Source organism: Oryzias latipes, chromosome 17, assembly GCF_053564925.1.
Source record: "Oryzias latipes strain Hd-rR chromosome 17, Olatipes_Hd-rR_3.1".
Classification (NCBI taxonomy): Eukaryota; Metazoa; Chordata; class Actinopteri; order Beloniformes; family Adrianichthyidae; genus Oryzias; species Oryzias latipes.
In genome coordinates this window covers 21,692,837-21,719,094 of record NC_136253.1, presented here as the reverse complement: position 1 = coordinate 21,719,094, position 26,258 = coordinate 21,692,837, and the positions used below count along the sequence as shown (strand labels likewise).

Here is a 26,258-nt window from a genome sequence, read left to right as displayed (position 1 = left end):
TTTTCTTCACTGCAATAATCCAGTCTGTCCTGACCACATCCATCACGGTCTGGTTTGGTTCAGCTACCAGACACGACAGAAACAGACTTCAGAGAATCATCAGATCTGCTGAGAGGATTATTGGTACCAGCCTTCTCCCCATTCAGGACCTGTACCGATCCCGTGCCAGGAAGCGGGCTGGCAGGATCGTAAAAGACCCCTCTCATCCTGGACACTGCCTTTTTAGCCTCCTCCCGTCAGGGCGACGCTTTAGGACACTGCGAACCAAAACCACTCGCCACGAAGACAGCTTCTTCCCCCGAGCTGTGACTCTTATGAACACCTGACTCCAGACTACTCAAGGACACTGAACAATCACATAAACTGTCCAACTGGAATTACTGCTGCTGCATTTTTCATTTTTTATCTTTTTGTCTTGTTATTTCAATCTATTTCCTTATTCAGTTATGTTTATTTATTCATACAGCTACCTTACACTTACCTTCTTTTATATTATTTATCCCTTTATTATTTATCCTTCTACCTTGCTAGTTTGCACAAGAGCACAAGTAACCGAAGTCAAATTCCCTGTACATGCGCTGTACTTGGCAAATAAAGTGATTCTGATTCTGATTCTGATTCTTTGAAGTTGTCGCCCCCTGTTGGTTGACTTCGAAACGTGGAATTTTCTCCCATAAAATATTGACTTTACCGTCTCAACTAAATGCAAAAATGCTAATAATTTGACCTGGTAAGACTGGCGTATGTTTTAATGAATTTCACTTTTGACATTTGTCAGCTGAAGATGGCGACAGCCCGGTTCCTCCTCCTCCTTCTCCTCAGTGCGCACGTCACGCGCGTAAAGTTGTGTTGACAGGGGCGTCAGTGGTTGTCGGCGGAACAGCAGCTTTTTAGCAGAGCGAATGGAGTAGATCTTCACAGCTAGCGTCCTGCCGGCGTCTTTATTGTTGCTCTAAAGCCCCTGTTCGCACCTTTCAAGCATGGCTGACGAGCAGTCATCTCAGTCGTGGTCGATTGACAAAGATGACTACGAGCTTAAAGAGGTGATAGGTGAGTAGCTTAGCCTGCTAGTGCTAGCATGCCCCGTCTGCTGCAGTGTCCAACCGCTGCTAGCATGTTAGCTTTTGCAGCTAGGAGAAGTCACAGCCTGCAACGACTTCACAGTATCATCAGCGGTTCGGTAGTTTTTTTTGCAGCTATATCTTATCTGGTATTTGCTAAGCTAAATCAAGACGGTGTCCTGCTAACGAAACTAGATGCTAGCTAAAGCTCAGTCAATGTGCAGCACCGTTTACTGAGGGAGGTGTTCTACTGAAAGTATGAGACAGCCAGCTTAAAAGAAAGCCACTCCTTGGACAAGTCCATATAAAATAGACTAATTTTCTGTTTAAAGTTGATTCTTTCCGGTGTGGTAGCTAGCATGAATAGCACAATTAACTGCATGGTATATGAGCGCGTGACATCATCATGGAGTGACTGTGCGTGTCATTGTAAACTTTCATTACTCGGTGATCTGCAGCAGAATGAAATGAGCTGGATTACGCTGGCTACAAGTGTTAATGTGGATCTCATTAGGGAGTGGAGCAACTGCGGTTGTTCAGGCAGCTTACTGCAAGCCGAGGAAGGAGAAGGTGGCCATCAAACGCATCAACTTGGAAAAGTGTCAAACCAGCATGGATGAGCTCCTGGTAAGAAACGGTCAAAATATTTAAAAAAAGTATTGTTACTGTGGTGCAGATGTTTTACATCTCTGTCTGTAGATTTAGCTACTGTGTGTGTACTGCAGAGAAAATGTCTTTCTCAAAACAAGTTTTGGTAAGATTTTTAAAAATGAGTAGTGATGCCCTACATGATTTTTAATGAATATATTAGAATAATGGTGCAGAAAATAAGTATAAAGCTCCAACAAGACTGGAATGAACCAATCTACAATAAGAAAGTAGCTTGTTGATTTAGGAGAGATTCCCTGTTGAAAAATGTTTGGAGAATGGAAGAAATACAAGATTCCCTCCATCTGGCTCCATGCAAGATCTCACCTGGTGGAGTACAAGTGATCTTGAGAATGGTGAGGAAACACCCCATGATTCCATGAGGGAACTGGACATTAACAAAAGTTACTGTTAAGATTTCAAATTCTGCAGTTCTCCAAATGTCCCCCTGCTTAAACCAGTACATGTACAGGCTCGTCTAAAGTTTTTCAGAGACCATCTGGAGGATTCAGAAGAGGACTGGGATGTCATCTGGTCAGATAAAACCAAAATGAACATCTTTGGTAGAAGTGTCACCCATGTTCAAAGTTGAAAAACGGCTGAATTGTACCCCAAGACCACCAAATCCAGTACAATTACGGAGGTGGAAGCATCAGGGCTTGAGGCTGTTTTTCTGCAAAGGGTGCAACACCCTTGATCTGTATTGAGATGAAAGGAGTAGGTATATATTTTTGGAGGAAAAACTCCCTCCATCAATGAGAGCTTTAAAGACAAAACTTAACAAAACCTGGAGTTGTCTAGCCAGTCTCTGGACCTCAGTTCAATAGAGAAAATGTGGAGGGAGTTTTAAGTTTGTTTTGCCTAGCAACAACCCCAAAACATCACAGCTCTTGAGAAGATCTGCATTGAAGAATGGGCCAAAGTATAGGAGCTATAGTGATAAACCTGGGGAAGACCTACAGTAAACCTTTGACCTATGATACAGGGCTCCAGACTGCGAGCAATTGGTCGCATTTTGCGACCAAAATTTGAGAGCGTGCGACTGAATTTTACATCCAGTCGCACATGTGCTACCAGTAAATTTGCCTCCCCCACCCTACGTATTTTTTTATACATTAAATGTGGAAGGGGCACGTTAATGATCAATGAAATAATCTGAGATGCGAGCGCACACACACGCAGGCAGACACACACACTGTCTGGGGGGGCTAGAGATATTCGCGCGAGCGTAAATATCTGTGGGAAGGAAACGGAGACAAATATCACAACCTGATATGTGCGTCTGAGCTATGAGCAAGCAAACTATTGATTCATTCTTCCGACCTGCGGCTAGTGTACCAGTGCCAGAGTGTACAGCAGGGGTCTCAAACTCGCGGCCCGCGGGCTATTTGCGGCCCCCAAGATGATATTTTGCGGCCCCCGCCTTAATATGAAGCTTTAATGTTACTGCAGCCCGCCAGTTTGTATTAATGACACTTTTTCATTGTCGTGCACGGAGATGACCAACCAATCACAGTGGGGTATATGACTCTTGGGGGCGTAACAATGACAGGGCTTGAAAGCAGGAAACCTGACCGCCCCCTCCCCGGACCACATTAAGGAGTTCCTTACTTTCCTTTAGAACGTATTTATTCACTCGTAATTTTCTAAATACATACAGTCCGTGCTGAACTTTTCTCTGGGTAACACAGACCCGGAGGAAGGTTAAGTTTTGGTTACGGTTACGGCGGCGCATCAAACGGTTTATGCACGGCTGTCAGGGCAGCTCACCGCTCCCGCGGGAGTCGGGTCAGCTGAGGAGAATAAATGTCCCACACCTACATGCGTGACAGCTAACGGGGCTTGAACTTTAAACACACTCGAGCAAAAACAACATTAGTTTTAGACACACTGAAAATACGTGGGGAAAATGCAACGATAGACGTGTTTGAGATGAACCGCTGCCATCTCACCCACGGGTGGGTGGGGGGGCTGTGAGATGAAGGCGAATCTGCCGCAAGACTGAACATTCAATTTAGTTTTAATATTCCTCTCCTCCTTAGTATGATCTGTGTTATTATATATTTATTTTATGATTATTTTAATGTTTTGTAATGTAGCCTTTTTTAATCAATTGGTATTTTAAATTATTTTAATTAATCACTACATCAACTACAAAAACCATCAGGACACATGTCCCATAATGCATTGTTTTGTAGTCTGTAGGGCAGCTTTCAGTCAGTTCAGTTTCCAGCTGTGTCCGGGTAGGTTTGCCCCTTGCTCCCACCCCTTTCTCGCGATATTTTTGTGATGATTGACAGGTGATGTTGGAGCAAAAACAAAAATGTATGTCTCACACCAGGTGATCTGCGCAGCGTTGCGTCCACCTGGGTGATCTCAAACACGCTTATTGTGCATCTTGGCTGCACCTATTTGGTGTCACAAAGATAAATTTCCATCCGTTTTCTTAACCATTTGTACTGTCATGACAGCGATGGTGCTGTCAGTTTACCTTCTTGTTGCATCTTCAAAAGTGCAGAATAAAATGTGACACTGAATTTGAAACAGCAAATTGTAATTTCTGCATCTATTAATAAAGTATTTATTAGTAATACAGCGTAAATTAGTAGATTTGGTTTGCATGTTGATTTACGGTATGCGCCCCTAAATTTTTTTAGGGGCCACTGTGCTCCTAGTGAAAAAAGTTAGTCTGGAGCCCTGCTATGTCATTGCAAAACAGGGTTACAATTACAAAGTGTTGAGATGAACTTTAGTTTTTGACCAAAGACCTATTTTCTGCAAAAAATCTTTACAAATATATTCTATAAAAATATACAATGTGTTTACCTGGATTCTTTTTTTATTTTCATTTAAAGTTGGAGTTTATGAGATTAAAATCTTCCTGAACAAATCGGGGGAAATTTTTCTAAACACAAAGCTAAAGTGAATGTTTCCTTCTTCTCCTGTGACCCCCATCTTTTTTTTGTTTTTTTTTCGTGTGCAGAAAGAGATTCAGGCTATGAGCCAGTGCCACCATCCAAACATCGTTTCTTATTATACCTCCTTTGTGGTGAAAGATGAGCTGTGGCTGGTGATGAAGCTGCTCAGCGGCGGTAAGTACTGCTGTGTTGGAGAATCTGTTCTGGGCCATTTTAACTCTTTATCCTGAGCTAATGTTCTGTATCACACCTGAATCTCTTTGTCCCAAGTAAATTCAGGCTTTGGCTGTTACTTAATATTAGTATTAATCCACTCAGAAGCCATTTAGATTATTAGGTCCCCCTTAAAGCTTATGATTTTGAAGGATTGCATGTGCAGTAAATCTCCTGTCAGCAGTTACAAGCAGGGGCATGCAACCATTTGTTGTTCCCGTCTCAGTGTTTGAAAGCTACCAACTTTTTCTTTTTTTTGTACGTGTTTGCTTATTTTGAAATGCTGGTTTCCAAAAGGGAAAACAAGCATGAATATAAAGTAGATTGATCAGAAAAGCTCTTACAAATTGTCTATAAGGTTTACTTTGCTTACATGTAGCTGAAATAGTCTTTGCGTCCATGTTTCAAGCAGTCTTGTCGACAATTACATGACTGTTCTTTACAATGAGGATCAGTTGATGTCTGCATGCTCTGATTGACCAACCCTCTTGCTTTTTCCTCAGGCTCGGTGTTGGACATCATCAAACATATCATCTCCCGCGGGGAGCACAAGAACGGCGTGCTGGATGAGGCTAGCATCGCTACCATTCTGAAGGAAGTGCTGGAGGGCCTGGAGTACCTTCACAAAAACGGGCAGATTCATCGGTGTGTGACTCCGATAGTGTGAAATTAGACATTGAACCTGTCGTCTCTGCATGTGAGCGTGTCGTTTACTCCAGAGCTCAAGCTTTTGTTTATTAATACACTGAAAATGCATAATAGAAGGAGTTAATTTTATGTAAAAGAAAGAAGGGGCCTCTTTTGTTCCTGTGCCATACTCTAATTTCTCATTAAAATAATTAACTTTGAAATGTCATTTTCAGGATTTATGTGGACAAAGACAGCAGGTTGAAACTACAGGCGCCCCCCCAGTGTGTAAAAATCGAGCCTTTAAACCAATCCAGCTGTTGCGTTAGTCTTAACTGTGCAAATGCAATGTATCATAAGGCTTTCTAACTTATTTGTTGTGTTGATGCAGCTACTGATATGCAACACACAAACTGCACTGATGATTGTTTGCCCCTCCTCTTCATGCACAGGGATCTTAAGGCCGGAAACATTCTCCTTGGAGAAGATGGCTCCGTTCAAATAGCAGGCACTTCACGCTTTATGTTTTCTCTTCAAATAACGCTCGGACCCTTAATTAGTGGGGTAATTGAGGTTGAATGCCTTGTTTTTTCTATAGACTTTGGGGTGAGTGCCTTTCTAGCGACCGGAGGGGACATGACCAGGAACAAGGTTCGAAAGACATTTGTGGGGACACCTTGCTGGATGGCTCCAGAGGTCATGGAGCAGGTACTCATCCAGGCTTTTCCTCATTTTGCTCATTTAGCTTTTGTTTTGGTTATTTTTTTGCAGCAAAGCTTCATGGGAATTGTGTTTGTCATCTTCAGGTTCGTGGATACGATTTCAAAGCTGACATCTGGAGTTTTGGGATCACAGCCATTGAACTGGCAACTGGAGCTGCACCATATCATAAATACCCACCAATGAAGGTAGCTGAGCACAGAAAATGTCTTATTTACTGAGTAAAGTTACTCAGTGTATTTTCTGGAATATAAGTCGCACAGAAGACAAGAAATGCACATTAATGAAGAAAAACCATATGTAAGTCACTTCAGAGTATAAGACGCACTTTTGGGAGAAAAGTGCAAAGATTGCGAACAAATCCAATTATAGATCAATTCATTTAATTCATTTAATTTTCAAATATTTTGTTTATGGTATACATCGATTTGATTAACAATTTGCCTCAGGCAGATCGATTTGGTTGGATAAATTGATTCATCGATTAATCGTTATACTGATGCACACATCTACAGTGCCCTCTAGTGGTTGTTAGTGGGAAACGATTGCTAAAGGGCGACTGGTTGTTGGTGATTAAAAAATAACTTACGGTAATAAGTTTATGTAGTATACATAGAATTGCATAAATTTGTGCTGCAACCAAATCTGTCTGAACAGAAAGTTTTTTTTTGGAGGCCGAGTTTTCTTTTAAGAATATTGCTCTAGATGAGACCTGAGGTTTAACTGAAGACAGATTAAGACGGCAGAGTTTACTCTGGCTACGGAAGACTGGAAGTTTAAGTTAATAAATGAAAGTCGCAAAGACAATAGAGTGGTGAGAGTGTTACAAACTTGCAGTGTTATGCTGCACTCACACCGGATGCGATCCATGTCTGCCGCCTCTCTTTTGACGCGCGTGAAACTTACTGCTAGATGCCCGGGCTCCGGAGCAACCGCAAATGTTTTTCTGGACTTCATTCGTTGCCACATCATGGAAAATATAGATGCTGTTGAGCAAGTAGCTCTGGTTAATATGTGTCGGAGAGCTGTACAGAGGCATCAGCAAGATTGTCACCGTGTCTGGATTCACCAGATCATTCAGATTCTCTCCTGGTGCACTTGACTCCTGCAGCGAGAGCTGCGCCTGGGTTACGGCCTTTTTAAACGTTACTTCCATCTGTCTGTGGCCCAGTTTGAGCATTAACCAGAGAGGGGAAACCTAGAAATAATACTGGAGAATCTTTTTATTATTGTCTCGATGAAAATAAAATAAACATCATAAGCCCATGGAGCTGAAGCGATCGCGACCGCTATGAGGGCACTCACTCTCCGCCTGCGAGCCAGCATAGCGAGCGCTGCTGCCCAGGGTCCAACTGCTGGAGACTGTCCTGTTTACTGTTGGGCGAAGGCGGGATACACCCTGGACAGGTCGCCAGCCTGTTACAGAGCCCATGGAACTGGAGCAAGCGAACTGCGCCACCCAGGGTCCAGTCGTACCAAGGGTGCTGTTGTAGCCTCAAGTCATGCTGTCGGACCTCAGATCCTGTCTGTACATTGACTTAAGATGGAAACGCGACGCCCCTGAGCGAATTGCGTCTGGTCTGAATTAAGACTGGGAATCACTGGGTACCTTACGATACGATTTGCGATACATTGTTCACGATATCGATACTATCAGGATATGGCGATGATGTGATGATCTATATATATAGTCTCTAACAACTCACGATATATCAAACTTCAAGAAAGAAGAACTTGAAAAACAGTTTTTTGGATAATTTTTCCCCATTTTTTAGTTTTTAAACACCATGATAATGAACAACTTGTGTCCTATTTGGTGTAATGAAAAACAGACTTTTGTGTAACATTGCTGAAATCAGCAATACTCTGTCTTTGGCAAACTGACAATTTTCATTTGGAAATGTCTGTAAAATTCGGTTTAAACAATAGTGAACATGAACAGCAGCCATTATTTAGTACAAAATTGTTGTGAACAGGATAAAAAAATGCATAAGTGAAGTAGCTGCCAGGCACATTGGTATTAACTTTTGAAAAACAAAGCCATAGTCATTGCATTATTTTAAAAAATAGCTGTAAATCAGATATTAAATCTATTAAATTAAATTATAGTGTCTTTGTAAAAAAATAAATGACACCGTTTAGTGCAAATGTGGTGTTAAAAAAAAAAAAATCTCCCAGAAAAATCAAAAAAACTTTTTTTAACTTATTATTTGGGATAAAATACATGAACTTAAAGTGCGTCTAAAAGTAAACATCTTTGTAAACAAAACGTTTGGGGAACAGCTGCATGTGATGTATGTCTATATGTTCATGTTTTTTCTGAGAACCACAGGCTTTTTAGCGTCAAGACGCCGCTCGTCTACCGCTGCTTTGAGGAGAAGGGAGGTCTAAGGGCAGGGATGCCACTCTTTCTGCTGTTTCCATCTCAACCATAGCCTTGGTCCGGGTGTACAGTGCAGGGATTTCCGAGAGGGAACGTCAAAGCGTGGCTCGAATGCTTTCAATAAAAACCCAAATCCCTCGTTCTCCACCTTGCTGCAGGGACGGAGCCCCTTTTAAACAACATGTTCTTCCTTTGTTATAGCCTCTGCTCTCGCAGGACACGGTGGTATCCATGCCGGGCTGTGTCAGCTTCAGGCCAGCAATAACCACAGCTTTCTCACACAACTCCGGGTGATGCAGCTTCAAAACTGCCGGCGTGTCTTTTAACTTGCTGCTCTGGCTATTTTCCTTGTTTTCCCCCTCCGCCATTTTTGTTTGAATGTGTATTCTTCTTTGTCCGCCCGCAACAGCCAATCTCGCAACAGGCGCCCCCTATCTACCCTCAGAAGAATCGTCTTACCAAAGGATGATTAATATAAGGTTTTACGGGGTCTTCAAACGTAAATAAAAGGTCGATACTTGATGAGAATCATTCACGGGACTAAATATCGCGATATATCACCATATCAATATTTTGGCAGGCCCCTAGTCTGAATGCAGCATAAGAAAGAATGTGTACAGTCAAAAGTAATGCAATGACACATGGAATGTCTTTGGTTTGCATATAAAGTCAGAGGAAATGCTTTGGTTTGATGGGCTGGCTCTCTGAATCTGAACTGTTTGGCAGGTGCTGATGCTGACCTTACAGAACGACCCCCCCTGCCTGGAGACAGGAATCACCGATAAGGAAATGGTGAAGAAATACGGCAAGTCTTTTAGGAAGATGCTTGCTTTGTGTTTACAGAAAGATCCAGAAAAAAGGTCAGTTTGCAAATCTCAGATTAAATGTGGGCTTGTTTTGCTTTCCATCAGATATTCCAGCTGGATAATGAGTGTAATCGAGAGCCCTTGTGTATTTGTACTGTTTAGGCCCACTGCCGCTGAGCTGCTGAAGCACAAATTCTTTACAAAGGCCAAGGTCAGCCATTTTCTTCTCCCTATAATTAAAAGTACATTTCATGAGGGCTTTTGCAGTTTCCGCAAGAAATGGGTCTTTCTTTTCCAGAACAACGAGTACTTGCACGAGATTCTGCTGCAGAAAGGCCCCACCATATCAGATCGATCTAAAAAGGTTTGCCCACTCACAAACACACTTCATGTTCAATGCGCAAACGGCATCTATGAGCCAAAGCAGATCCCTGCAGGAGGATTCACCGTTTTTGTGGAGGACCTCCTCCGAGCTTTTCCGCTTTTCCTGCTGTACCGTGTCCTGAAAGGACCCACAGAGGATGAGTCGGCACTGCTTTTCTTCCCTGCTCTGTGTAGGTGCGGCGTGTGCCCGGTTCGAGCGGCCGTCTCCACAAGACGGAAGACGGTGGGTGGGAGTGGAGCGACGACGAGCTGGATGAGGAGAGTGAGGAGGGCAAAGCTGCTGTGGCTGCACTGCGGGTGAGACTCTACAGGGTTTGATCAGCTGACTCCGGCTGATGCGGTCGCTTTGGTGGACACGGTTTAAGTTTCACTGGGAGATTCACCAAAAAACTAATTTAACAAAAGTCGTGAAAGTAAAAATGTGACTTGTTAGCGTTAGGCACATTCTTTGAATCTCAGGTGAATGATTTCCTTCCAAAGTAATTGGGTGTTATAGTCTAATTTAATATTTGTCTCTGAAAACAATAATTTAATCAGAATAAGTGAAGATTTTATTACTTAATCCACAAAGAATATTAAAACTTAAATGTTGGCTTTTTCCGAATTCCCTCACTGCTCCTTAACCCCCAAAAAATAAATAGTTTGACACCATCTAATGCCATTCAGACACATCATCGCTGCTTTCTTTATTTTTGAAGTCCAAACACAACTTCACCCTTTTTCTAAACCTATAAAATATAAACATTTTCCGAGGACTTTATGAATCTAATTTGTTCTGATGACGCAATCTTTTATAATAATAAAAAAAAAGGATTTAAACACATTTTTTCACAATGACACATTGTTCAAATGCAATGCATTGTGTTCTATATTGGTTAATCCAGCGACCATCGTTGTACACTAGACTTCTCTTATACACTTTTTTCACCCCTAAAAAATGTTGAACGCCCTACATAGCACACTAAGTAGTGAATTGTCAATTCAGGCACTAACTGTATTTCTTTCCTTTTGTGTTTAACCTACACAAAGTGAACATCCTCAATTTGGCAGTCACATTTTCAAAGATCCACTCGCCTTAGATGCCTGGCAACTACTACAGAAAATGTGGCTGAACACCTGCTGGTGGTTCCCACAGACAGTTGCAACATTGAAAATAATGGAGTTGTAGAACTAGAAAACTGAACAAGAAATGGCATGACTCATTAAGACAGAAAGCAGATTTATTTAAAAAAAATAAAATAAAAACATGTGAAAAGAGAGAACTCAAACTTTGCAATAGAAGCAAGCCCCATTTTTGGCTCAAATGTTCAAAAAATGGGAACTTATGGACAATTTTCAGGCCCCTGTGTCACTCCAAAAGGAGGGATTTACCTCAACAGCTGTGATGGAAAGCCTAAGTTTTCATCAACAGCACAAATTGGCATCGAAAAATTGGAGCAACTCAGTGACTCTGCCAAGAGTTGGACAAATAAAAGAAAGCAACACAAGGCGTGGTTGAACGCCTTCTCCAAATCCACAAAACGCAATGACACCCCTCCAGGTGCCACTGTGACTATTTTTCTTTGTTTCTTTTCTTTTATTGGAAAAAACAGAAGTTACTTTTTGTGAAAAATGTATATGAAATTTGTGATACAATGTTTACTCTATTTTATTTCAATGGAATCAAAATGATTCTGAAATATAAAAAAATTAGTTGAGAGGAATCGATAAAAACAAATAGAAGTTCTGGACTTCACAACACAAAACTAGGAAGAATATATAAATGATGAAAGCTTTTGTGTTTTTGTGGAGGCGTCGCTTTCAAGCGGCTCCACGGAAGTATATGAAATCACCGCATCAGATTCAACCATCAGAAAAATAAAAACATAGATCCCTTGTAATCTATTTTTACACCTAAATGTCTGGTTGTGGGTTCTGCTGTCTTGTGAAAATTATTGTTTTCTTCAATCCTTTTAATACTCCATCAGTTTAAATGCATTGTGGGAATGAAATGAGTATTGCATGTTTTTTATAATCTTGGTAATCTGTCATGTCCGTTCTGCAGTCTCCCAGAGTGAAGGACGGCTCTCAGAATATGGAGGTGAGTGAGTTTGTAGTGGACATGACATAGAAATCCTCACACAGAGATCTGCATGGCTGGAAACAAGTCTCTTTCACTTTCTGTTTTTTTTAATTATTTCTTTTTCCCCCCCATGGAGTTGTTTGAGTCCATTAATGAACCAACTTGTTTGTTAGCTTTTCCCGCCAGCGGACGGCTCCGCTGTGCTTCTGCAGCCTCCTGGTGCGGCGCACGCCAGGCCTCCCAATGCAGCTCCTGCAGGGGAGGAGCTTCCACCCCAGACTGCAACCATGAGCGTGAGCCCTTTACACGCACCTGCTGCCCAGGTGAGGAATGAGAAATATTGAAACATGTATTTTATTTTTTAGAAATACTTCACCAAACCAAAGAAAGCAATGGTGAATTTATCAGTACCAGTACTTGGCACTCACTTAAGCACAAAGAAAATTTCAGATAAAGTCTAGCATTTAATCAAGAAGGGGGAAAAACATCAAGTATTTCTGCCGTATTGGTATAATTTGAATTACAAGTGTAAACAAATAAAACATTATGTCAAAACATGCTAAAAGAAACCACATTGTCACACTGAAGCTACAATTTTATTTGCATTTTACTGTTAGAAAAGTTTTTTTTTTTTAATGCAGTTTGTAGCTTATCTCTGGCTTTTTACATTAATTTGATCAAATGTATGTTTACAGAAATAAACAAATTGTTGACTGTCAGTCTACCAGAAACCACTTTGGGTGTCCTTCTTTTTTTAAAGTCATGCGAATTTGGTTTTCTTTTTCTTTCATTTAACCTTTTATCTCACCTTTTTCTATTTTTTATCAAAGATCACATTGTTTTTCTATTTACATCAAAGATGATACGTTTTTTTTTTTAGGTCAATAAACTACCTGTTTCTTTGCATTCCATTCCTCATATGAGCGCTCTGCTTTTTCAGGATCTGGCGTTCTCGTCCGGCGTTCCCATCAGCCTCGTCCTCAGACTGAGGAACTCCAAAAAAGAGCTGAATGACATTCGCTTTGAGTTCATGCCAGGCAGAGGTAGCAGCTCTCCGTCTTGTCTCTCCCTGTATTTTGTTTGAACATGCTGTGCATAAACTCACATCTGTCCTCAGACTCCGCTGATGGAGTTTCTCAGGAGTTGGTCTCAGCAGGTCTGGTTGATGGGAGGGACTTGGTCATTGGTACGTTTTCTTGCTGCTCATTTAATTACACCTATAGCTATATTTTTACACATTTTTACAGTCAAAAGTTTTGTCATCTTTTAAATTTTATTTAATAAATTTAATGCTGTAAATTTGTTACGTCTCGTTTAGTTGCAGCCAATTTGCAAAAGATTGTCGATGATCCTCAAAGCAACAGAAGTGTGACCTTTAAGCTGGTACGGACATTAAAATATTTCAGATTTGTGATAGTTTGACCTAAAACATGAATGTTGAAACAGTTTGTCTTTGTTTTCCAGGCATCTGGTGTAGAGGAGTCTGAGATTCCTGACGATATTAAACTCATCGGATTTGCCCAGCTGAGCATCAGTTAAGTGGAGCGGAGCCGCCAGCGAAGGACAGAAAGAAACAGGATGCACGGCTGCAATGTAGTCTACTCCAAACTACTACTGCCAAAGAGGAGAGACGGAGGAGAGGAGGAAGGGTGCTGACGGAGGAGGAGGAGATGCGAGGCTGGCAGGCGTGCGATGCTACTGCAGGATGCATGAGGACCACACGGAGACGCTCAGTTCATCACAGGAATCACACGTGAAATGTTTACAGTGCGCTTATACAGTAAACGGGAGAAGAAATGCAATCAGCTTTACAAATTCCCCATTTAGTTTTAGTTCTTTTTTCTTTTTCTTCTTCTTTGTCACAAACGAGCACAATCCAGACCTTCTTTTGCCAGCACTGGAAATGATTGCCTTTTTCTTTTATTATTATTATTTTTTCCCATTCCATTGTGCCACAAAACTCTAGTTGTGCCACCTTTTCATGGCACTTTATGAAATTGAAGAAGGTGGAAAGTTCAGCCTTAGATAGTGTAGGATTTAGTGTATTCAGGGGAAATATTTCCACCATTGGGAGTGTTGTATTTTTCCCAATCCTTTTAAGGAATTGCATCCATAAAATAGGAAACACAAAAGTACCACTTTCATTTCTAACATAAAAAGAACAAGACTCCTGTAAAAGTCAGAATTGAAAGAATAGTTCTGTCCTCCATATTACTGTTGTGTGTGTTTTTTTAAAACATAATTGAAGTTTTGGATGCTGAAATCCACACTTCTGTCATTTGGCGTTTAGCTGATGGTTAATATTAGAGGTTCGTTTTCTCTCAGTGAGAACTGCCTGATCGTCTATGCAAGAGTTCCTCTCAGCGATTGGAATCGATGCTTTGCTCATTTTACTGCTTTTGTGTAGCATCAAACTGCGTCGTGTGCATTTCAAATGACCAGCTTCATGGGTAGGCAGCCCGCGCTTCCTTTGAGTAATATTGAAGCCTTGTGATGAGTGATGAAAGGGTTCTGACAGCTGGTGCTGAAGGGGTTTCACATTCTGAAGCGTTTGTGTGCTTCAAAAATGTCAAAATGTTCTTCCAAAGTGACGTAAAGCCTTAAACAGGGCAGTTCACTCGCATTTCCCGTCATATCTCTTTGTGCAGTTTTTGGTCAAATGTGAATATTCTGTCCCTCAGTGCAGTGTGCACATCCGATTCTTTTATTTTATTGATTTTTTTGTGTGTGTTTTTTTTCTTTTGGCATCAGTGTTTTGGTTACATGTCCTTCACATTTCAAACAACATATCAACAGTGAAGCTTTCATTTCTGCATGATTTTCATAAAACTGTTCACCCCCCCCCCCCCCCCACGCTACACAATGTGAATTTGGCGAGAAATCAGTTTCCGCTGCATCTCACACCAAGTTCAGATTTTCAAAGTTCAGAAAAGTGGCCTGGAAACATTCTTAGAAACCAACTAGTGCTTTAGTTCTTTTGTTTATTTCCGTCTTCAGGCGGGTGGCTTTCACAGTACTGTAGATTCTCTTGCTTTCTAAACACTCCCAGTGCAGCCGTCTGCTTGTTTTTGTGCAGAAAACTGCAGCGCAGCTGAGGTCAGCTGACGATGGCAAATGGTACGTGTAAAGATGTAAATGTGCATTTGACGCCAACTCCATTTCACACCAACAGAATTTGTAACATTGTAGATGCAGTGGCTGTCCGATTTACAAAAAAAAAAGAGTGTATTTATCTTGTAAATATTGATCAGTTCAAACTTTTATTTTTGAGCACACGGCGGTGGATTTGTTTTTGTAGTGTTTTCCACTTTTGTCACAGCATTACTAATCATGCACAGAACGTTAATGTTAGTTTTTTTTTGCCATCTCACTGATGTGTTAACATGTGTGGTTTGAGACGACATGAAGCTTGTAACCACTGTTTGGATGTCATCTCGCTAAGGTTGATGGTCACGTGTGTTTGTGTGTGTGTGTGTGTACACGTGCGTGACAAGAACTCAGTGGAATTGATCAGTTTTTGCTGGAAGTCTTACAGACTTTTTGCACATTTTTGTTTTATTGTTTACCGAAAAGCTCTCTCTGCCTCTAAGTGAGGCTCTTGGATGATGATCCTCAGGGATCAGCCAGACACGTGTCTCTTTTCTTTCTCCATATCAAATATATTTTAAAATATTTCATCTAAAAGATGTGGATTCCCGCTCATGCATAATTGGAAGCAGCATGTGATGAGATGTGAAGGAGATTCCTTGACTGACGATCTACATTGTCCAGTGCTTAGAAATTGATTTTTAGTATTTGAATAAAATTACATGATGGAGTACAGAGTGCGTTCATTGTTTGTGTTATTCCTTTTTGTCTTTATTTTTTAAAGATCAAGTATTTATAACATTAATTTTGGGGGTCTGAAGGGTAATATTACTCGCAAATGAAGAGTTTTCAGCTTTAATAAAAAAAGCTGCAGACCCACATGTCAATATAAAGCTACTAATTTAGGATTTTTAGAGGCTTACGAGTGGAAACGTTGCAGGAATTTCTTTACTTAAATATGACTACTGAAACCAGTTTTTCTTTTCTTTTGTTGACTTGTCTAGCATTTAAAGGCAAGGCATAAACATTTAATCAATAAGCCTTTTTTAAGCTAAACACAAAAGCTTTTTTCCTCAGTGTGACATCTGTAACCGTTTTCCAAACTTACTGTTCCTGGTTTGGGTCCTGGGGTTCCTGGGGCCTATCCCTGCTACTTTTTGATGAAGGCGGGGAAAACCCTAGACCATTGGCCAGTCCATGGCAGGAATGCTTAGAAATGTGGATATTACTTCTAAAATGTAGTATGTGTAGAAGTTCTCCCTTATCTTACAGTATCACTCTCAGAATTGTAATTGATCACATGACTTTCTTATTACTATTAAGTTACTTTCTTAAATTTCTGATATTATTTGCAAAACTAGAACATCTAAGGTGAAATATGTATTTCACATTTAGAAGAGGGATGATATGATGTAATATTGATTACATTGTTTTGTTTTTCAAAGTGATTTTACTGGGAGCACAACTGGATTACCAACAATCAGCGTTAATGATTTTAGTTCATAATAATGAAATGAAAGTCCATCAACGTAAAATGAAAATTAGACCAAACAGAGAACCTTAGAACTGTTTGCCTCTATAGGGAAACCTTTATTATTGTCTAATAAAAGCCAGTTAAAGGAAATTAAAAAAATTCAACATTGCTTATAACAAAACAAAACACACATATTGGCTCTAAAAAACAGTTGTAGAGACATTTGAATAAGGAGAGATCCAAGGAATGAGAAAAAATAATTATTTGTGATACAGAAAGAGGGGCAGAAACGAGTCTATATACTTTGGCAGTTAGGATCTGGGCCATTAACGTCTTGCATCCTTTGGATAAGCTCAAAACAAAACTAGATGGACCCCAGAGCCTTTAGATGCTGATGTTGTTGAGGTCCAGAGACAAACAGTCATGAATTTAACCCTTCTGCTATCCTAGGCACTTTAACATTGGGAGTTGGGTCATCTGGACCCACTAGACAGTGCTCTGAACCTTTTTTCTTCAATGATTTATGATCTTCACTGGTGTCGATGGATTACATGAAATCTTTCCACCTTTATCCACCTTTGTCACGGTAGGGAGAACACATCAATGTAAGGGTGGGGTCATCAGAGATAGCACAAGGGTTAAAGGTGAGTTGAGAAAGAAAAGCAGGCGGGAAATCTAACTATTGGTTCAGAGTGAAGGCCTAGTTGATGAGGGTGTAAAACAAAAACCCAACCTACCTGGAAGTGAGGTAAATCTTCCTTATTTATTCCAGTAAAGCTTCACTTTAAGGAGCACAAAAATGAAAGTTTTTGAGTTTATGAGGCCCAACTGGACAAGTAATTTTTAAAGCATGACTGACCTCGAGCTGAAAAAAAAAATATTTGTCTTACTGCTTTGAGCATTTGATATGAAGTGCACTACATTTTACTACAAAATATTTAGCCCAGTATTTTCCTTTTTGAACAAAAAGTAATTTGTTTTTGTAAAATATTCTATTTGAAATAAGTAAGTCCCAGTAAGCCGGAACAAGCAGAAAAGAACACATTACTTCTCTTCACTGGCTCTCACTTGAATCTAGAATCAAATTCCAAATCCTCCTGCTTACCTATAAGGCCTTAAATGGTATGACCCCATCCTATATTAAAGATCTCATAGTGCCTTAACAAGCAAACAGAACACTTCGCTCACACAATGCAGGACTGCTTGTGGTTCCCAGAAGTTCTAAAAGTAAAGTTGGAGGTAAAGTCATCAAGCCCCTGTCTTATGGAATAAGCTCCCAGCTCATGGAAGAGGCCAACACAGTTTCTACATTCAAAGTTTGGCTTAAAACATTCCTCTTTGGACAGACTTATTGCCAGACTAGCTAGTAATCAGGGAATATTGAACTAATTGCTCCAATACCTAACTTACTGTAATTTTGGGGTTAATAATTACAATTTTCATTACTTCTATAATACATATTTCTCCGCAATAGGAAGATGGTTTCATAAACCGGGCCAGGGCGGACTATTCCCCCTGCTGTGGCTCACACGGGCTTGTCTCATGCCCCCCACTGTCCCCCAGTTCCATCTGGATGAAGTTAATCTGCTACACTATTTAAACATGTAGTTGTTGAGTTAGATAAGCTAATTCTTCTCTAAGGGTTCTGGTACATCACCTGTCCATCTGGGAGAGGGTCCCTCCTTCATGTGGACACCCTTGAGGTTTCTTCTTTTTTCCCCAGTTTAGTTTAGTTTAGTTTAGTTTATCAGCTTAGTTTATCAGCTATTGTATTTTATGACTGATTTCATGTTTTAAACAATTACAGGTGAAGCCCGTTGAGACAACTGTGTTGTGATATTGGGCTATGTAAAAAATAATTAATTTAATTGAACCACTTTGTCAAAAAAGACTCATTTGACACTGTATTACATCCTAAAACAAGCAGTATTTTACCTGGACAAGACTGTGTTTGTAAAAAAAAAACAGAGTTTGCATATTGCAATGAAGGAATGCTTCATTTTCATGCATTTTAGAATGATGGGGAAATGACTATATAAGATAGTGTCACCTTACAGTCCCACTCCAACCATCTTTTGATCTATTGTCACAGCATTCCGTTTTTAGTTAAAACAAAAAAACTGTCGTATTCTAGGACATAGTTTCTGCAGAGCAGCAGCGATTTCTCAGAAATTTGCCTCTGAGTTGTGAGCAGTCAGAGCGGTTGTGAGCAGAGTAAGCCCGCCCCTACCCCTCATCATCCATTCATCCATTTACATGCTCTCCTGCTATCTTAAAGCCCCTTATAATCCCAACCTAACATTACTGGTGCAACAAAAACGAGCAATATTGATGCCATCCAGCCTTACATCTTTGAGCCAGATGTCAGCTCAGCCGAGGAAAATGAAGATGTGCCAGAATCTATTTGTCTGCAAGTGGATGCATCAGAATGGACCAGAGCAGGGAGCTTGTGGCCTGCTGATTGTAGCTTCTACATCACTGCTACAAGCTTTTACTAACAGCATTTTTTGTCTGTCCCTGATTCACAAAAATTTGAATAAAGAAATACTCACAATGCAATTTTAAACTTAATTGTCTATATGTCCTCCATCATGAGAAAAATGCCACAAGAACATATTAAAAAAACCAAAACCATTTTTTTTCAGCAGGGTGGCCTTCATGCACTTATCAGTTTTTCTGTCCATGGAGAAATGTTAAACTGTGAGGAAATTCATTCATTCATCCTTTTTTTTTTCATGAATGAATGAATGAAACTGTGAGGTAATACAAACCATATAGGATGAAGTTAATTGCAAAATGCGTCAATGTATGTCAATGAAGGTCCTCATTTCTCTCTAGGGAACACTGTATAAAAGAAAAGTCATGGGATCTGGACCTATTCAAGGTAACCAATCATGTAAGACCTGGCCTGAAAGATGGGTGGGGCATCATCCCAAACTGCTTACAGTGGAAGGAGAGAGAAAAGAGCTGCTAGTAGGATCAATTTACAGAATCAACTATGTTAGCTTTTGGGAACAACTCAAAAATGAATGCTGGCGTAAAGGTATGTTTGATCGAGGTCAGGAAGCCTAAAAACAACATTTGTTTATGTAATTGTCGCTTAAAAAGCATTAGAAGAGAGTTGTTGGTGTTGCTGCAGAAATAAGGAACATAATTTCTCTGATTTGATGCCCTAAAACTTGAATGACGTCCATGACTGCTGTATTTTAACGTCTAAACTCTGCAAAACATGCCGAACGTCTTTGCTATAAGAGATTACGAAATGTAGAACAAGACTTTTTCTCAGCCATAAACTAAAGAGCAAGGCGTCCCAGCGTTATAAATATACTGGAAACGGCACCTTGCTCTTATGTAACTCTCACTAAATCTCATGCTGCTGTCAGTCGATGAGTTCATTGTAACTGGACTTCAGGCCAAAGCACAAACAATGTTATCCTCATGTTACTCAATAAACAGTCCAAGAACGGCAGGTTATAAAAGCTGGTCTGTCTTGTTAAAAAGGCATTTATTGAAGTGCTTTGTCCTCCCTCCTCAGGTTCACGGCTGAGGGCTTAAACATTGATGGCTTTGTTTTAAAAGTCACTCACCAGCAGCATCTCTGAAACAGAAACCTGCACCCTCACCATGACTGACTTCGGGGAGATTCTGCAGAGTGTTGGAGAGTTCGGACTCTTTCAGAAAACCATTTTGTTTGCACTTTGCTTCCCGAGTCTTTTTCTGACTTTTCACCTCGCCAGTCTGATTTTTGTTGAGTCAGACCCGGAGCGACACTGTAACACCGACTGGATCCTTAAGTCTGCCCCAAACCTGACTACAGAGGAGCAGCTGAACTTGACTCTGCCCCGCCGGGAGGATGGCAGCTTCAGCAGGTGTAGGATGTTTGTTCCAGTGGACTGGGACATCCAGACCATCCGGGAGTACGGACTCAACGACACCACAGTGTGCACCAACGGATGGGTTTACAGCAATATGAAGTACGAGTCCACCATAGTCACTGATGTAAGTGAAATAGCAAGCAATAAACTGAAGTGTCTCTCCTTTACTAAGTTTTAGATCATTGTTTGTCCTCAGTTTGATCTAGTCTGTGACCAGGCTTTTTTGAAAGAAGTGGCACAGGCTGTGTTCATGGCAGGAATCCTGGCTGGATGTCTTCTACTTGGACCATTTGCTGAATCGTAAGTGTTCAAGAAATAGGCTTTTATTCGAAATTAAAGAATTAAAAACATTAGAATTTTAGTTTATACTGTATATGCAAAAATGTCATTAAAATGTGTTCATTGGGAAAGGATTATTCACGATTTGAGAATGTCGTCTTTTCCAGGTTCGGTCGGAAGCGTGCCACTCAGATCCCAGTTTTTCTGATGCTCATATTTAGTGTAACGACTGGCCTCTGTCCCAACCTGTACCTGTACCTGTTGTCTCAGTTCATAGTGGGGATTGGCTATGGAGGATATCGACTTAACAGTGTTATTCTGGGTATGCTTTACCTCTTCATCCTTCACTTTAAAGAATGACATCCAAACTGACTCATTTATCACTTTAAAAAAAATATAAGGCAATATCAGACTTTTTCTTTGGTAGCTCCTAAATTCTTCTTCTTCTGAACCAAAAACATGTAAACCATTTCCTAATTTTAATTAAGAATCCACATGTGGTAAGAGTTTAACTTAGCCCCTTTTCTTTATCAATGTTTGACCCTTTCCCTGCCTTGTTTTTAAAAATCTTCACAGAATAAGGCAGTGAAATCTTCCTTTGGATGTAATCCCAACATTCAACAGTGCAATCTGCACATTGTCTAAACTCAGATCATGTTTGAAACTCTGCAGCGTTGTCTGAAATATTTCTAAAAGCAGGTTAGAGGAAGGTTAACCCACGATTCAAATAAACTAGTTCATTTAAAGGAGGCTGATTTCATGTAGTTATTGGAAATAATAACAGTTTGCACTTAACTTAAACTGCAATTATTTTCATCAACAAGAAGGAAATACATTTGAGTAAATCACAAAACAAACTGAATTGCATGAATCTAGTTTTTTAAGTTTTTTTTTTGCATTTATAAGGCTTCATTGTGTCAGTTTTCATTTGTCAGTTGACTTCTTGCCCTGACTTTGATGTTCATGTCCACTCCATGTTTGCAGTTACAGAGTGGATCGGTCCATCCCAGCGGTCATGGGGAGCTTGTGCCACCCAGTTGTTCGGTGCATTGGGGCAGTCCGTCCTTGCAGGCCTCATATACTACATCAGGAACTGGAGAATGGCTCAGTTCATTATAGCGACTCCATTCACTGTTGTCTCTGTTTACATATGGTGTGCATTCAGGTTTTTTTTTCACTGTTACAAAAAGTTCTGCTTTGGTCAGTACAAGCAGTGACAAGAGTGATTGACCAGTTCTGGACAGGTTCATTCCAGAGTCAGCCAGGTGGTTGCTGGGAAGAGGACGCATAGATGAAGCCAAGCTGCTCATTACCAAAGTGGCAGCCATCAACAAACGCACTATTTCAGACTCCATTCTGGAAAAGGTACCCTTTCAGAATTTTTATTCTCAATGCAAAGTCAAAATGAAATTTAAATAAAACATAACTAACATCAGTAGCTGTAGTTTCATTTAAAATTGATAGATTTTAAAGACCCACTCCAGAAAAGGGCCAGTAATACCGTCTAGAATGTAAAGAGATAAACGGTCATGAATTTAAAAGCAGAAGTATGGTTGTGATTGAAAGAAAGAAAGATGGGGAATTTAGCTATTGGTTTAGAGTGAAGGCTCAATAGATGTGTGGAGTGAGTGATGCAAAAACTCATCTTACCTGGAACGGAGGTAGATCTACCTAATTGAAATTGCACCAAAGCTTGATGGGGCGGAGCACATGCTCACTGGTCTGCTCCATTCTGATGCATCTACTTGTAAACCCGCTCACAACTCAGAGGCAAATTTTGAATGAATTTCTTCCACTATAACGACGCAGCTTCTAGACTGCATAGTGTCAGAAAAGATGATTTTATTTTGAGGAAACTAAAATGCTTAAAAGAGGCTATGAGGAGTAAATGTTAGCGTGATGTTGTGTTCATCTCTGTGCATTCCAGATTGTTATGAAAGAAACTGAGACAAAGGGAGGCATAATAGTTCTTTTCCAATCCCCTGTTCTTAGGAAGTATTTCCTTACCATAATAATGGCATGGTAAGTCACACTTCACCATGCACACACCAGCTCCACCAATGTGACACAGAGACGAGCCAAACCTAAGGGGCAATTGACAGCTTTTGTCCGTTTTCCCACAGGTTCTCGCTGAATCTCACTTACTTCTGCCTTTCCTTCAACGTGGGAAACTTTGGTTTGGACATTTTCCTGACTCAGGCCATGTTTGGCCTGACTGAACTGCCGGCTCACATTCTGTGTATTTGGCTGCTGGAGTTTGTGGGGAGGAAGGTTTCCATCATGTCCACACTGTTGATCGGAGGATTCCTGTGCTTTTCAATCCTGGCCGTCCCTCAAGGTAACAACACCCTTCAGATTGGCTCAACCTCCATCCAGCGTATGAAAAATGGTTTTACGCCATTCCTAATGCATTTCAGTAAAATTAAAACAATTATAAATAGACTTTAAGGTTCTTCGCCATTATCAAGATTCTCTGTGATTTAATCCTCATTTAATCCCTCAAGTAGTTACTTTTAACACCCAACGAACTTTCTTTGTCCTAAAAATAGACTGAGATGATCAAAGTCCAGTCTGCTGATAAAAAATACTTTATGCCCAGTTAGGGATATTGCTGCGACTAACAGCTTATACAGCGCCGTTTAAAGCTATCTGTCTGGTCATGAAACAAAGCTGAGGCCAAATCTTTCATCCCTCACCACAGAAACAAACCCTTTTTCAGAAATGTTCAAGTGCATTCGGATGAAGGAAACCAGAGTCTGTGGGTGTGATGCACTAAATCAGAGGTGGGGAGCTCCATTCTGGTGGGCTGGTGTGTCTGCAGGCTTTGCCAAGTATCAGTGGCCCACTTATGACTGATTACCTGGATCGGGTGTGTCCAGCCAATTACAACATGCCAGAGGGTATGTTAGAATACGAGCAGGAACGCAGCCCTCAGTCTCCATCCCCCCTCTAGACTCAAACTAGAGTACGACCAAGACTTCATGTCAGTTGTCTCTTTAAAAGACTCTATTATCATAAAGATTTCCCAAAGTTTTTATATCATATTGTAAGATATCAATTTCCCATGGCATCTAGTTGTTTTAGAAAAGATGGTACAACCCTGAAGCCGATTTTTTTTTTAATTTGCTTGCAGAAAATAGGTAATTATTATAATTACAATATATAAATAATATATAAATAATTATAATTAATTATAAACCCAACTTTATTAAATTAAAGTAGACAGTTGATCCCTAAAATAGTTGACCAAAAACAAAATTAAAACATGTTCATGAAAAAATGCTGGATGCCAAAAAGGTTGAGGTTGTGCTGAAGCCACAGTTGGAGTGCATGGACCCCCATAGCCAAAGCTTTGCACCACCACAGTTTTTTTTTACTCTGTTTGTTGGTTTGTTTGTTTCAGATAATGCCATTGCTGTGACTACATTAGCAATTGCTGGGAGATTTTTTACCAACTGGGCTGGTTCAGTTTGTAGTCTGTATGTTCAGGAGCTGTTTCCAACATCGTTTCGGTAAGTGTGAAAAAAGAGAACAAAACCTCATTTGTTTGTTGAGTTACATTTGAACGCTTAAAAGCCCACTTCCATGAAAATCGCGTTTTTGGGTGTCTTTAACTTGTTCTTGTCACCTTTTCAGATGATGGAGGACATATTTAAAGATAATTAAGATTAAATTTGATTTAGGTGGATTTCTTTATTCAAATCATTGTGAAACAGGACCAGATGATAAAATGCCGGCGGAAAAATCTTGTAGCAGTGACTTGGTAGCAAGCTTCCTGCTCTGCTCCATTCTGATGCATCCAGTTGTAGACAACTAGATCCATGTACTTTTAATATAGATCAAAAGTTGATTGGAGTGGGACTTTAAGAGTATTAACTTTAGCTATTCAAAGGAGATATTAATAAGCTGCATAAATAATCATTAATCATGGAGATACATTTATTTTTGTTTCAGGCAAACAGCTTCTGGTTTGGGCTCAATTGCAAGTAGAGCTGGAGGGTTACTGTCACCCCTACTCAACATGTTGGCTGTGTACCACTGGTCCATACCCATCGTGGTCTACAGCAGCCTCACAGTGGTCAGTGGAGCTCTGAGCTACCTGCTTCCTGAAACCAGAAAAAGGGAACTCCCAGATTCTACTGACGAGGCGGAAGGAAAACTGTAAGAAAGCAGTTTGTGGGTGACAGCTCTGTAGAAAAACCAGGGTCAAGATGAGCAGTCAAATGTTATTGCTGAAAATCAATATTTTCACCCATATGTTGGAAAAAATACTAAAGCTACTAATTATATTTATTATTTTGACTTTTATCTAATTGTGTTTGTGTAGGACATAAATTTATGTTTAATACAATTATAATTTATAAATCTAAATATAATGCATAATTATAAACATCCATTAATCATAAGAAGAAAAACTTTTCAGAAGTAGGTTTTAGGATTGCTGGTTAAAAAAAGCTTTATACAAATATTGTTGTTTTTGTTTTTTGCTTGATGTTAACAATCTCCCCTTTCGTTTCACAGAAAGAACACTACCTCGAGAAACCAGCCTGAGTCCAACAAACCTGCACTAAACAAATCAACCAAACTGTAGTCGGAATAGTTGTTTTTTACTTTTCATCAGTTGGTTTTCTCCTTACTTTCCTGCAACGACAGCTGAACATGTGTTCATGTGTGCAATTAACTGGCTGACTAACTAACAGATTATTGTAACCTGGATCCACAGCAATTGTAGCGGTTAATTAAGTTTATATTCAGTTAAATTCACAGGTTCTCCTTTGGGAAGGAAGTTTACAAAGTTTGCAGCACAGGCTCGACCTAAATAGAGCAGCCCATGCCAAGCAATATTCCAATTGTCAGTTTATGTTAAAAAATAAATAAAAGTAACATTTCAAAATATGATTTTAGACAAAACTGTCATTTCAGTCAGACAACTCATGCAGTAGTAATAATATTTATTTTTCACATCTTTTAGTTTTCTTTCACATACTTTGTTGCTTTCACATTCTTTGACATTCACTTTCCTTTAAGTTAGCATTCACTTTCCTCTGAGTAAGCATTTCACATTCCTTCAAGTTAGCATTTCACTTTCCTTTTACTTGCACTTCACTTTGCTTTCACTTTGCATTTCACTTGCTTTAACTTTGCATTTCACTTTGCATTTCACTTTCCTTTAGTTTGGCATAAAACTCTGTGCAATTCCAAGAGACAAATTTACATAAACTTTTGGGTAATAAATACCCCCAACACCAATTTAATCAAGGTTGGAAAGAAATGTATATTAGTATGTAATCAGATGAAGTGTGTTTCAGAGGCATTCCATATTCAGACTTACAAGTATGACTGCTATGTGTGACCCGGCACCTTTGACCGTTGGGCCGCTCCCATTCGAGTACAGCGCCAAGAAGGGAACACACTATCTAGTGGATCTGCTATGTGTGACCCGGCACCTTTGACCGTTGGGCCGCTCCCGTTCTAGTACGGCGCCAAGAAGGGAACATACTATTTATTGAGTCTGCTATGTGTGACCCGGCACCATTGACCGTTGGGCCGCTCCCGTTCGAGTACAGTGCCAAGAAGGGAACACACTATCTAGTGGATCTGCCATTTGTGACCCGGCACCAAAAACCGTTGGGCCACTCCATTTCGAGTATAGCGGCAAGTAGACGGCACGACTTTACAAACAAGTCTGAAGCTTCCACTGGAATAATATAAAGCTTAAGT

At 40.2% G+C, this 26,258-nt stretch overlaps 2 protein-coding genes across 2 annotated transcripts; both read left to right on the top strand.

Annotated features, from left to right (window-relative positions):
* The first annotated feature begins 805 nt into the window (after positions 1–805).
* On the top strand, positions 806–15,644 carry oxsr1a (oxidative stress responsive kinase 1a). The gene is made up of 17 exons (XM_023965052.2): positions 806–1,050; positions 1,576–1,688; positions 4,693–4,801; positions 5,344–5,485; positions 5,920–5,975; positions 6,066–6,175; positions 6,274–6,375; positions 9,297–9,430; positions 9,539–9,587; positions 9,675–9,740; positions 9,935–10,057; positions 11,805–11,840; positions 11,996–12,145; positions 12,763–12,865; positions 12,940–13,008; positions 13,141–13,205; positions 13,287–15,644. Exons 1-17 carry the CDS (start codon positions 981–983, stop codon positions 13,359–13,361), a joined length of 1,572 nt encoding a protein of 523 aa, XP_023820820.1. The 5' UTR covers positions 806–980; the 3' UTR covers positions 13,362–15,644.
* A 3,650-nt stretch (positions 15,645–19,294) lies between these two features.
* Positions 19,295–25,457, top strand: LOC101161268 (solute carrier family 22 member 13). Its single transcript, XM_011486543.4, has 11 exons — positions 19,295–19,426; positions 19,919–20,382; positions 20,455–20,558; positions 20,705–20,859; positions 21,522–21,690; positions 21,782–21,902; positions 22,465–22,559; positions 22,661–22,875; positions 23,941–24,049; positions 24,492–24,698; positions 25,059–25,457. The coding sequence occupies exons 2-11, from the start codon at positions 20,008–20,010 to the stop codon at positions 25,126–25,128; spliced, it is 1,620 nt and encodes a 539-aa protein (XP_011484845.2). The 5' UTR covers positions 19,295–19,426; positions 19,919–20,007; the 3' UTR covers positions 25,129–25,457.
* The last annotated feature ends 801 nt before the right edge of the window (positions 25,458–26,258 follow it).